This window comes from Leptopilina boulardi, unplaced genomic scaffold, assembly GCF_019393585.1.
Source record: "Leptopilina boulardi isolate dan_hultmark-lab unplaced genomic scaffold, ZJU_Lbou_2.1 LbouV2_324, whole genome shotgun sequence".
In the NCBI taxonomy this organism is placed as follows: Eukaryota; Metazoa; Arthropoda; class Insecta; order Hymenoptera; family Figitidae; genus Leptopilina; species Leptopilina boulardi.
In genome coordinates this window covers 2,152,401-2,167,282 of record NW_026137890.1, presented here as the reverse complement: position 1 = coordinate 2,167,282, position 14,882 = coordinate 2,152,401, and the positions used below count along the sequence as shown (strand labels likewise).

General features: G+C 28.8%; 1 protein-coding gene across 5 annotated transcripts in view; it reads left to right on the top strand.

Annotated features, from left to right (window-relative positions):
- The window catches only part of LOC127284386 (tolloid-like protein 2), a 228,910-nt gene that overhangs the window by 132,091 nt on the left and 81,937 nt on the right, over nt 1–14,882 (top strand). For all 5 annotated transcript variants that reach the window (XR_007843472.1, XM_051309786.1, XM_051309787.1 and 2 more), the window contains one exon: nt 887–1,065. Coding sequence is in view for 4 of the 5 variants with exons in the window: in XM_051309786.1 (XP_051165743.1) it covers nt 887–1,065 (179 nt within the window). In the remaining variant the exon portion in view is untranslated. The remainder of the gene's footprint in view (nt 1–886; nt 1,066–14,882) is intronic.

The following is a 14,882-nucleotide window of genomic DNA, read 5'->3' as shown; positions in this document are numbered from 1 at the left end:
TTGTCGGTTATCCTGGAAGTACCACTTCCACAAAAAAAGTTTTTATATATGCCAACATTAAGGGCTCAATTAGGGCTCATTTAGTACCACATGCAAAAATGTAGGCCCCCTTACCTATTTAAAATAACCCTTGGTACTGCTAGCTTGACGTCAAGCTAGAAGTACCACACTATAGAAACTAAATATTTTTCAAAATTTCTTCCATAGGAATTTAGGGCTCCCAACTGGGACTATTTAAAATTTTTAAACCACCCCTAAGTACAAAAAAATTAAAATTATTTAAACTCGATTTAATCAAACAATAATCATATAGGAATTAAGAGCTAAATTAGGTTTCTTCGATAGCACTAAATTCACTTTTTAAATTGCACCCCAACCACCCCAGCCAAGTAACTGATAGATAGTCAACCACAAAAACTACCCTCAACTAGTTAAAACTCAATATTTTCAAAAACAAACACATACGCATTTAAGGATAATTTAGGGCTCTAAAATAAAATTAAATTGGGTGTTCAAAAATGATACACTAACTTTAAAAACTACAGCGGAGTAGTTCAAACTTAATATTTTGAAAAAAATACTTAGGAATTCAGGGCTAATTTAGGGCTCTTAAATGGAACTTCCTTTGAGTGTTTAAAAACGATACACGAACTTTAAAAACTACTCCAGAGTAGTTCAGACTTTATTTTTTGAACAAATAAATATTTAGGAACTTAGGGCCAATTTAGGGCTCTTAAAAAAATACATTGTATTTATTTCTTCAAAAAATAAAGTTATTGCGAGTTATGCAAATTGCGAGGTATGACTATACTAAGTTTCAAGCAAATCCAATGATGTTCTAAAAATTCAGTCCTCTAATTTTAAAAACATTTGCATTTTCGCTTAGATGCTGTTCATTTGTCGGTAAAAGAGGAAATGGACCACAAGCAATCAGTATTGGAAAAAATTGTGATAAGTTTGGAATAGTCGTTCATGAACTGGGTCATGTGGTTGGCTTTTGGCATGAACATACAAGGCCCGACAGAGACCGTCACGTACAGATAATTAGAGACAATATTATGAGCGGTAAGTTTTTTTTAACAAGTATCCCAAATAGCACAACATCTGGCCACAATAATGTGTAAATATTTCGTAGTAATATTTCTAACAATAACTGACAATGTTTAGTCAATATTGCTGCGACATTGATTATATCTGCCATGAGAAAATATTATCTGTCAAAATTTAGGCAATATTTAATCAATCTAGCGGATCAGATCAATCAATCTCTGAACGAATTTTATTCAGTTAATCTGCCAGGGATATTGTCTGGCAATGTTTGGGAAAAATGAGATGATATCAACTATTGATTACAAATGAATCTTACAAATCAACCCAATTACGACAAAAACTTACAACATACATGCCTTGCAAAGTATGCTAGCTTTCACGGCAAGTTGGTGGCTAATCTGTGGCACGTAACAAAATATTCTATTGCTGCAAGTTTGTAATAAGCTTGCTGCAAGCTTCCCGCACTAGTATAATTTTTAATTAAGTCAAATTAAATTTTGTTTTTATAGTTGCGACTTGTTTTTTAAATATATACTGAGCATTATATCTGGGAGATAAAATGTATTGCTAAGCCATAGATCTTAGATAACACAGATACCCAAAAAAAATTTTGGTTCTGACCTGGAGGTCTCACTATATCTAACTTATGTTTTTGGGGTCGCTCTATCCGAATCCGAGGTCCATTTAACCCTATCAGATCAGGGTTTTGACATAATCCCAAAAAACCAATATGACGGGCACCTTTTGGAAAAATTCATCGGATTCGCTTTAAACATATTACTCGGGGGTTTTCAGGGTCGCTGATTACGAATTTGATGTCAGTTTTTTTAATTCAAAATGGCGAATGCAATATGGCGGATGGTTGTTTGAAAAACTCATCAGATTCGCTTGAAACTTGTTACTCGGGTGTTTTTAAGGTCGCTGAATCCGAATTTGATATCAGTTTCCAAAAATTCAATACGACGAATCAATATGTCGGACAAATTTTAACAATAAATTCCTATTTTTTGAAACTTGGTATTTAAGAGTTTTTCTGGTCATTGATTACGAATACTATATCATACTCTAAAAATCTCACAACTCCAATAACATTTAACGGTGGGCAACGGAGATTGTCCGCTATCCGGCTAAGTTCCTGAATAACGGCTTTGATGTCGTCATGGCAGACCAATGTAGGAAACGTGTTACGATGTAGGGAATCGAAACCCCAGTATCGGCGGTAAAAGGATTTAAAAAACTGACCTTATTTAAATCAATATAAAAATAAAGTCATTTTTTGATGATAGAAAAAAATCTGATCTGATAGGGTTAAATAGACATCAAATTCGTAATCAGCGACCCTGAAAACCCTCAAGTAACAAGTTTCAAGCGAATCTAATGAATTTTTCAAAAAAGCGTCCGCCATATTGGATCCGCCATTCTGAATTATAAAAAACTTACATGAAATTCGTAATCAGCGACCCTAATAACCCCCGAGTAACAAGTTGCAAGCGAATCTGATGAGTTTTTCAAAAAAGCATCCGACATATTGGGTTATGTCAAAACCCTGATCTGATGGGGTTAAATGGACTTCGGATTCGGATTGAGCAACCCCATAAACATTAGCTAGACATAATGAGACCTCCAGGTTAGAACAATAATTTTTTTTGTGTGGCTGTGTAGTCCGACTGCGCATTGTTTTAAGGTTTTTTAAGCTAACGTGGCAATCTTGTAGCAAGTTTGTCGAGTAATCTTGCACCAGTAGGACATATTGTTTCTTTTCACTAGCTTGCACAGCTGGAAAAGCAATCATGCTGCAATAATATACCTAAATATGAAATTTAAATATAAAATTTAAAAACAGATTCTGAACTAACAGACCAATTATACTTGAAGTGTTGTCAGGCGTTTGACAAAATATGAATAACTCTATGCAACATACATAATTATATAATTTGTGAATAAATTAAACATGATACAAGTATAATTGTTCTGTTAGTTAAAATTCTCGACTAATTTGCGTTAAGATCGGAGTTTGATTCCCGCATGGGTAACTTTTTTTCATCAAATAAAAAGTATCTTAGTTCAGCATGTAATATTACTTGAACTAGCTAAAAGAAACGCGCGTAAACGCGCGCGATATCTACAATTTTTTATGAAAAATTAAAAATTTATTTTTATTTGACGGACACTTATTGGAATTTTGATCTCACAAAAATAATAATATTATTTTTGTAATCGTTACTGTATTACTATTTTAACATTATGGTGTTATAATAATATAATACCTATTATTTCCCAGTCAATATGACCTTTCAATTTTGTACTCAAATATAGATTATATGCAACGATCGTCGAATTGTCAGCAATACATTTAAATGACCCATCTCAGGATCCATGCAGGGTGAATTCCTATTTTGTTTACCACAAGGCCCATGAACTTAAAATCGCTTTACAATGTTAAAAAGTTCTGGATTCTTTATTTCGTCTGTGATTTCAGCACATATCATTTTATTTAATGTTTCTGAATCGCAAATTTGTGTACGTAAACATATAGTTAAACGCACATTTGGCAATCCACGCGTTTTTCTTCTCTATGAAAGACGATACATATAAAATTGTAAATGAATAAAATTACAAGTACCTTGAGTATGCTTAAGGTTAACAGTCCATCCAGGATCACCAAAAGGAAACATTGTAGGATATGTCATGGGATCAAAATTTTCCTTAACAATAAGACTAGAAATTATTTTCTTATTATTTTCTGTTGTACATACTGAATTTACATCAACATGTAAATCCCTCTTCAATTCCTGTAGAAAATTTTACAGGACAAATTTTTTTCTTTGGGTATTTTCTTTTCATTCTCAGTTTCAGTAGACAGAACTCTGTTGTCATTTTTACTGGGAAAACTCTTTGAAAAATATGAAAGGTTTAGTTCACCATTTTGAAGTTCTTTAGCTCGATTTATGAAAAGACAATTCCAATCATTCTCTACAAATCGAAATCCTAATATTAGACATTCTAACTGCCGGAAAATGATTTAATTAATTGTTTTCAAAAAATGATATCAAATGCTTGCTCATTATATTATTATTACTTAAAATAAAATACTCTTTTATGTTCGACATGGTATCCTTCTTCAAATTTAAACTGCCGATAAAGCCAATTTTCAAAACAAATCGTCTATTTTAGTTTATTGCTTTAATAAATTTACTTACATGTGTTTCACCTATAAAATATTTTATTAACTATAATTCAGCTAACGAATGCAACAATGATAGTCTTATATGAACGTGAATTAGCGTTGTTTGATATTTTTCCATATTATATTATTTTCGATAATGATTATTATTTAACTTATTCTCCTCTGCACTTTTTATTAATATTCAACTCACAAACTATTATTTCACCCATAAAACAATATTCAAACCTCTTTCTTTCTATTTAAATACTTTTCCAAAAGCCAGCATCCTCTATTATCAAACAGTCAAAATTTTTTTTTCAATATCGATATATATTCAATACCAATGTTATCCAATATCATATTTTATTATCCTCAAAATCCAAATATCTTTAATGCTAATCTTATCCAATACCAAAAATTTTTTCCAAAAACCAACTTTCACTGTGGTCAAATAATGAATATTTTTTTCCAATATCAAAATATATTCAATACTAATGTTCTGCAATATCATTTTTTATCCATAAAATCAAAATATCTTTAATGCCAAAATTATCCAATACCAAAAAATTTTTCCAAAAACCAACTTTCACTGTGGTCAAATAATCAATATTTTTTTCCAATATCAAAATATATTCAATACCAATGTTATCCAATATCATATTTTATTATCCTCAAAATCCAAATATCTTTAAAGCCAATGTTATCAAATACCAAAAAAACTAAATGGATTGAAGTATTTTTTATATGAAACATTCAAGACAACCAATAGAAACAAATATCTTCTATACCAATATTATGCAATATCCATATTTTATGCATAAAAAAATTATTCAATAATCAATGTTTTATCTTCAAAATACATAAATAATTATTAATACTATACAAAAATAGGAATAAATTTTTTGTGCCCAATACAAAAATGAAAAAGACAAATATAATATAAGAAGATTCAACACATGCAGTAAGTTATTTATCGACAAATTGCAGAAAAATATTATAAACTATATAATAATCAAGTTAAGTTACCTGAGACTATTAGAAGCTTTTTTAGCGACACTACTACAATGTTGTTGCAACGGTAGACTTACATCAGCATCTTAAATCAGCAGTAGCCGTTTCACTCCATTGAGGAGAAGTTATACCCCCACTCTACCAATCCGGGCCTATGTTAAGTTCTCGCGTGAGGCAGATATTACGGTAGGCCTGAGTGGCGTCCTCGGGGATAGATGTTGGTAAGTTAAGTATGGATACACCACTTCCACTCACGGGGATTAAACGGTTATCATCTATATCGCATATACAATAATAAAAAAAATTTCCCTCAACCCAAAGCTGTTAGGACGAATCGAGCGATCACGGATTGGGTCCTGAAAAGGGAAGTGGTATATCCTCACTCTATCGGCCTATCCCGGGATCAGACCTCGAGTAAGTCAATTACAGCGGGAGCCTGTGTGGCGTTTTCGGGCTTAATGACAATATTATTTTATGACGCTTAATGAGTTTTCCAAAAAAATTATAAAATTTTTAAATATAAACATTGTTTAATTTATTTTGACATATTCGTTTTCCTCAGAAGTTCATGATTACGAGCATATATTGCTCCAATAATAATAAATGTTAATATTGAAAAATTTTATAATTTTAGTTCAATTCAATAAACCTACATGATGTGTTTTAAACCGATTTAACCCAAAGGTGCTGGCACCAAAAATTTTCTTCTTGCTTTTTATTCACCAGTACATATAACCACATGGTGATTGTTCGGGCCGGGCTGGTAAAGTGGGGGACACAACTTCGCTTTACAGGACAGTAATTAACCCTTTGAAGCATACATTTTTCATTAACAGGAATTTATCGCTCTAGTGCATGATAGGGGATTTTAAGGGTCGCTGATTACGTATCTGACGTCAGCTCTCAATAATTTTAAATAGCAGATTCAATGTGTCGGACGAATTTTTAAAAATTTATTAGATTCGCTTTAAACTTGTTACTCGAGAGTTTTTCCTGTCGCAATCCTATTAAAAATCCGTGTATAAGATCTTGTACAAGAAAATGTACATGTTTAGCACCAGAACTGGAACAAGTTCTGAGATATTCTTGAGGTGTCAAAAGAACATACATTGTTCAAAGCACATCAAATTCAGACAAAAAAGTATGAAAACGTTACATCTCAACAATTTTGGTGTGTTTTTTATATCAATTTGATATGTTAGAAAACTGTGTTATAAGCTAGAAAGCAATCAATGATTATTAAAATTTCTTGAATGTGAGTATTTTTCATGTGGATTACAGTGGACAAAAAAATAAATAAATTAATAAATAAATACACTTATTTTTCTTATTATTTATTTTTTAATGATTCTATACGTGGTGGAAAATAATATTTTTAAGAAATGGGAATTTCTAGGTAATGACAGAAAATCTTTTACTTTGTCGAAATCATTCCCTCTTTAATTTCATCTTTATTCACCACTTCGTTATATAATTCTTCGTTTCAAAGATTTATTTAAAATCGCTCATCTACATTGTATCGTTTGTGAATATTCTATATTAAACAGCAAGAATTGTAAACATGTGTTGTGCTTTACAAAATATTCGCAAACGATACTATTTAGATGAGCGATTTCAAATAAATCTTCGAAACGAATAATTAGATAACGAAGCGGTGAATGAAGATAAAATTGAAGAGGGAAGAATTGTAAGGCTGAATAAAATGAATACTTATTTTACAAACACTTAAATTATTAAATTTGTTTATATTTTAATACCATGTACAGAATCATTAAAAAATAAATCATAAGAAAAATAAGTGTATTTATTTGTTAATTATTTTAAAATATACCATTTACTTAAAATTATTAGAAGAAAGCAAACAAACACTATTTCCGTCTATTAATGTTTTCATGTTATTTTTGTCCACTGTAATCCACATGAAAAATACTCACATTCAAGAAATTTTAATAATCATTGATTGCTTTCTAGCTTATAACACAGTTTTTCTAACATATCAAATTGATATAAAAAACACACCAAAATTGTTGAGATGTAACGTTTTCATACTTTTTTGTCTGAATTTGATGTGCTTTGAACAATGTATGTTCTTTTGACACCTCAAGAATATCTCAGAACTTGTTCCAGTTCTGGTGCTAAACATGTACATTTTCTTGTACAAGATCTTATACACGGATTTTTAATAGGATTGCGACAGGAAAAACTCTCGAGTAACAAGTTTAAAGCGAATCTAATAAATTTTTAAAAATTCGTCCGACACATTGAATCTGCTATTTAAAATTATTGAGAGCTGACGTCAGATACGTAATCAGCAACCCCGAAAACCCACGAGTAACAAATTTTAAGTAAATTAAATCAGTTTTTAAAAAGGTCGTCCGTCATATCTCACCCGCCATTTCGAATTTTTGGAATCTAACTTAAGATTCGTAATGAGCGATATCGAAAACCCTTAGATAACAAATGTATTGAAAATTGAATATGTAGAAATAATTCAGGCTTTAAAGGTTTTTTGCGATTAACTCGTAAAAAACGCAAAATTTCGAAAAATGTTTAAAACAAGAAATGTTAAAATTTTTAAGTTAAAACACTTTATTTCAATGACACTTAAAGTTAGGAACAATATTATAGGTTTGTAAATAAAAATTTGAAAAACAACAATAAATAAAAAAACCATAATAAATTGGTAAAAAATTGGAAAAAATTTTTTTGAAATAACTTTTTAAAAATAGAGTAATTTTATAGGTATATGGCTCATTTCATTTAAATTGTCATATATAGCTTCCAGAAAAGTTGAGTTGGAAAATTTTGATTTTAAGGTTGAAACTAATTTTTTTATACAGTTTAACATGTTAAATTAACAAAATAAGTAGTGGTTTTTTTTCTGTCAAGTTTTGATAAAATAATAATAATAAATATAATTTGATTTGACTGGTGATAAATATACTGAAGTTTTTGGGGTCGTTGAATCTGAATTTGAAGTCAGATTTAAAATATTCAAAATGGCCGGTCCAAAATGGCGACCATGAAAAAAAATTCGATTCGCTTGAAACTCGTTACTTAGGGGTTTTTTGGGTTGCTAATTACAAATATGATGTCTTATTTTCAAAATTTAAAATGGTGGATCAAATATGGCGACACAATATGGCGAATAATTTCAAGACTGATGCAATTCGGTCGAAATTTGTTTCTCGGGGGTTTTCGGGGTCGCTGAATTCGAATTTGATGCCAGATGAACCCAAAAATCTTAAATACGATGAAATCAAATTTTTTTGAAAGCTCTGTTTGGAACTTTATTAGGCCTATAAGTGATTTTTAACTGGACTGCGAAGGGGATAAAAATTATGTAGGCAAAATGCGAAATTTATGTCCTTTAACATTATGAACATAAAACAAATAAACATCTACTCATTTCGCCGAAAAATTAAAATAAAAATTTTTTGGGGGTGGGTTATAACCCCATTTTATGGAAAAAATTAAGGGGGAGGGTTACGTGTACGGGTCATGTAGTACACGATTTATGCTATAATTTAAAACTTTTTTGAAGTTTTTACCACGTTAGGTTTAAAAGAAAAATCATATTAAACACACATAAAAACATGTTTCTTGGCGGTTTTTACCCCCACTTTTTTCAAAATCCTGACATGCTAGGCAATTTTAAGATTCGGGATCGTGTTCAGCGCCCAAAAATACATTAAAAACCATTTTGATATCAAGATAAAAGAAAAAAGTTTTATTTTTACTGAAGCCATATATACAAATTTGCATTACACTTATAACCATTACACTGTTGACATTTTGCTCGTTTTTCGCTTATAAAATGAAAACGGTTATACTTATATCGATGGGGTTGGTCTCATTCGAAAGAGAATCCAAAAATACATTAACTTCTATACTGATATGAAATTCAAAATATTTTCTAACCATTTTCAAGGCGTTACACTGTTGACAGAAATTCAATTACGAAAGTGTTTCTGCTTTTTCTGCCTCCATGACAAACGAGCAGATTTGTACTTATATCGTTTTCGTTTTTTTCACACACTTCGTTGTTGTATTTTGCTGCTTATGCGATGGTAAAGAAATTTGTTTGCTCATAAGGTAATTTAAATAGCAGGTAAAAGTAGGAAATTCTGCCGGCAAAACGTAAAAATACAAAAGTGAGGGACACGTCATTTTCATTTTCTGGAAATTGTATAAAATAAAGTTTAATTACCAACACTTGATTTTCTTTAAATATAGAACTAATACTTCACGAAACATTTTTTTAATCTGGTTTAAACACTATATTTTCGACATTTCATTCATTTGAACATTGAAAATGTCTCCGGGGACGCATTACACTTATGACATTTTGCCTGCTTTTTGTTCTGCCAATATTATGAAAATCACTTTTATATCCTTGTAAGTAGAAAAATTATTGAAAATTATTGCTTTTTACTATATAAACAAATTAATTTCAACTAAGGTTATATCAAATATTTTTTTTGGCAAAGGACACGAATATGACAATTTAAATAAAATGAGCCATATATCCAAAAATTCGTACAAAATTGCATAAAATTTTAGGCTGTATAGTGCTGCACTGCGAGCGATATTTTCACAATTATCGTCTCGTTTCATGTGTTTTAAAAAGAAATTTTGAAACCAACTTCTCGATGATTCTTTCGTTGAATGTCAATTCATGTCGCATCAAAAACCGATCGACTTCGATCGACGTTCTCGTGAAATTATTGTCAAATTAGTTATAAAATATATTCAAGTATGGCTAGTAGGGAATTAGATGCGCTTCCAAGTACTTCAAAACCACCAAGTAAAAGAAAGACAACAAAGTATGAATTTGAATAAATAAAACAATTTGAAATACATTCTAAAAATGTTATTACAAAATTGGGATAACTTTTTTATTTGTCATGATAAGTAAAATGTATGATTCAATACAGGTTAATATAATTTTTAATTACAATATTTTAGTAATAAAAACGATTGTGGAAATAATTTGTTGGAGGCAGATGACTTGCAATCAGAAAATGATCCGAATGACTCTGAAAATTCAAAACGAAAGAAGACAAATATGTCAGAATTTTTTGAATTTGAATACACGAGCGAAAGAGACAAATTTGCAAAATGTAAATTATGTTTTGCAAAAAATAACCAAGAAAAAATTGTGAAAATGAAAGATGCGAACACTGCGGGCATCACCCGGCACTTGAGAAATCATCATCCACAAGAATATTCATAGACATTTGGAAGTAAAATCAAAGATCAAAAATTGTCGGAAGTAAGATCTACACGATATAATAAAATTGTTATTAAATAAAAATAATATATTAATAAACTTTTAAATTGTTTTATATAAAAATAATAATTAAAATAATTTTTTAATAAAATTTAATATTATAATTAAATAAATTTATCACTTAATTAAAATTTAATTGTTTAAAATATATACGGACATATTTCCTTTAAAATCAATTAGAAAATAATTACAATAGATATTATATGACGTGATATAAAAATAAATAAATTATTAATAAAATAAAAAGAGTGACAAATTAAATTTAACTTTTGATTAATAATTGGGACTTAATTTACTTTTAATAAAATAAACTAATATCAAGTGAAAAATTGGTTTTTAAAATTTAATGTAAAGTAAATTAAAAAATTTAATATAATTAAATTGTAATTAATAAATAAATAATAATAATTAATTTAAAAATAACTTGAAAAGTTGAAAATAAACTGATAAATAAATAAGTATAAAAGAATAAAAATAAATAATTCAAAATAAATAAATGAAAATAATTTAATGAATTTTGAAAATGTTAAAATAAAAAATCTTTAAGGGGAAGTATCAGTAAAATTTAGAAATTTCACAATTTACGTTGTTTATATATCCTAATATTTTTGGTATTATTTGGGATATAAAAATGCTAACTCCATACAACAACTGTTTCGAGTCACCAGAAAAGGATTTTAAGAAATTATTGTTAAAATTAAAAACAATAGTGAAAGAAGTTTTATTTTAAAAATGTCAAAATTCCAATACAAATTGTTTAGCAATTTTTTTGAAATCTAAAATCATATTGAAATTATAAAAAAAAATAAAAACAGTTATTTTTTACAATTTTTTAGACATTTTAGTTTTTGAAAAAATTAAAAAAACTAATTATCTTTATAAAAAGTTCAAAATAAATTTTTTTTTAAATTTCGATTTTATTTAAAAAATTATTAATTAATTGTTTTATAATGATTCACAGCAAATCATAATTAAAATATTAAATATATTTTCCGAAAATAAATTAACACTTAAACAACATAAATTTCAATTGGCTGAAGTTTTGCTGGTCTCTCCCTTAAAGTATGTTTATAAATTTTCTTGTCTGAAATTTCTTAATGAATCCCTGGCGGATTCGATTTACCTAAAATCGACCCAGCTGGGTCGAATCTAAGTCGAATCTAAGTCGAATTTAGGTAATTATCAAAAAAAGCTTTAAATTGATGAAAATTTATAAAAATTAGTATTGTGAGGTTAAATGAACATTCATAGAGTTAATTTTTGTAAGAATTTTAATTATTAACGTGATAAATAATAAATAATTACTTGATATGTGCAAGTGGTAACTGTAGATTTTAACTCGTTGTCAGTTTTCATAATATTTTCAGAAATTAGTGTAAAATGTGTGAAAAAATAATTTATATTTAATAGAAATTGCAAATTTTATTAAATTATTTTATTATTTAACAATCACATTTCATAATAATTGCAATTTAATTAAAAAATAACAGTTTTCTTAAAAGTGACAAGAACTCTATTATACCGACCACACACGGAACAGCGGAACGCGCGCCAAGATTTGAAAAGAGTTACAAATTTTAAACATTCATTAAATAGAAAATATGCAATTTTTTTCTTTATTTATAAAAAAAACTTTAGAATTTTGTTAAAATAATAAAAATTAAGCTGATATATTTTTCTTAAATTTTTACTTATAACTTTTTAAAAAATTCTTAAATAAAAGATCAAAAAATTTAGTTAAATTTGTATTTTGCCATCATAATTTTTTAACAAAAATATAATTTTTTAGACATAAAAATAAGAAAAATTTACATTAAAACTTATTTAACAATTACATTTTTTTAACAAAATTCTTTTTTTTTTTAAAAAAAAAGTTGCAGATTTTTTATTTCATATTCACAATTCTTTAATGAAATTGTTTTTTAATACAAGTTATAAAAAAATTAATCATTTATTTATACTAATGCTAATAATCACTAATTTTAAGTAATAGGATAGCTGGAAATTTGTGCTCCCTGCATGCTGCTGCCATCTAACGGCGTCTGCAACTAATATAGGGCGATAGTTAAAAGTAAAGAAATAGTGATTATTAGTATTAATATAAGTAAATTGGTATAAATAAATGATTAATTCGGCATTTCTGAGAAAATTTTTATAAAATGATTATCTTTTATGGTTAATCAAATATATTTAATTAATGAAATTAAGATAATAATGAAATAGTTGTAATTAACAATTTGAATTTTCCCGCCAGAAGATCATGTGCATTCATATTCGCGCACTTTTACCGTGTGTGGTCGGTATAATAGAGTTCTTGTCACTTTTAAGAAAACTGTTATTTTTTAATTAAATTGCAATTATTATGAAATGTGATTGTTAAATAATAAAATAATTTAATAAAATTTGCAATTTCTATTAAATATAAATTATTTTTTCACACATTTTACACTAATTTCTGAAAATATTATGAAAACTGACAACGAGTTAAAATCTACAGTTACCACTTGCACATATCAAGTAATTATTTATTATTTATCACGTTAATAATTAAAATTCTTACAAAAATTAACTCTATGAATGTTCATTTAACCTCACAATACTAATTTTTATAAATTTTCATCAATTTAAAGCTTTTTTTTGATAATTACCTAAATTCGACTTAGATTCGACCCAGCTGGGTCGATTTTAGGTAAATCGAATCCGCCAGGGAACATATTAAAAAATAGGACACTTCATTGATGAAGAGTGGAATATGCATTCTATCACTTTGGATTTACTTCCGGCAAATGATTCCCACACTGTAAAAAGCGTAGGACAATTATTCCACGGTTTTTTGAAAGAGTATGGTCTGGAAGATAAAGTTCAAGGAATTACGTTGGATAATACAGCTTCAAACACAACATTTATCAATGAATTAGGTCAACTTTTGAAAAAATCGAAATCTTCCATAGCAGACATGCATTTTAAGTGTGTTGCGCACATCTTAAATCTATGTGCCCAAGATTTCTTAAAGGAACTAAATTTACAAAATGACGATGACATTCCAGACGACGATGACTTCGATGATGACGAAAATGCTAACGAATTAACTAATGACATAGAAATATCAACGTCAGATAAATGGAATTGCTCACCTGTGAAGAAATTAAGAACTTTATTTCTCAAATTAAAATATTCAGAAAAGCTTAGGATAAAATTAGAATGTTGCTGTGGGACTGTAGGTATAAAAATGTTCGTTACCAAGCGTGGACGTCAAAACCAGATGGAATTCCACCTACGACATGATCGAAAAAGCTACAAAAATGGATAAGGCTTTAACTTTAATTTGTGAAACGGATAAAGATCTCCAAGCCTTACAGTTGGAAAAAGCAGACTGGGATATTTTAAAAGCTGTCGTCAAATATTTACGATATTTCAAATCCTTATCCACAATTCTTTCTGGTGATAAGTACGTCACGTTACCTATAGTAATTGTCGGCTTAAATATGCTTATTGATAAATTAGAAAAGTCAATTGAAACGTTAGACTCAAAATTAGACCAAGAATTGATGGATAATAAAATTTAAAATGCCCTCCAATGTGCTCTGGGTAAGCTAATGAAGCATTACACAAAAACTAATTGGGTGTACTGTGCTGTGTTGGTTCTTGATCCGAGATTTAAATTGGAAACATTTTATATGACCGATTGGGGCCGAGAAATGGTCAAATGGTCTATATCTAAGTTCGAGGATATTTAGAAGAAAGATTATTATGTACAGGAAACCGAAACTGAACTTCCACTGCCTTCTGAAAATACTGAAGAAAGTGACGATGACGATATTTACCCCGCTGCTCTTTTTTCATCGAAAAACGATAAATCGAAGAATGCAACATGCCGAAATAAGAATAAAGCAACAGAAGATTGGCGCAAAGAAATAGATTATTATTTCGATTTGGGAAGAGCAGACAAAGACACAGATATTCGTCAGTGGTAGAAACATAACGAGAATAAGTTCCCTAATTTAGCTCGCATGGCGAGAGACTTATTAAGTATACAAGCGACTTCTGTTCCGTCGAAAGATTATTTTCTCGTGCATCGTTAACAATTAGAAAACACCGAAACAGTCTCGCAAAAAGTACTTGTCGTGAGCTTTTGTGCTTAAATAGTTGGACAAGTCATGAAAAATTTTTAGTTTTCAAAAATCTAAAGGAATAAAAAACTTGAACTGAGAAAAAATTATTTGTTACATAAAAATGTAGTTTTATGTGGATTTTGATTATTGACGTTGGATAAACGTTCATGTGCAACTAATTTTTCTTTTCAAAGGATTTTCTGTAAATTTTATAAGACTTAGAAATACTGTTTAATAGCAGTTTTAACGA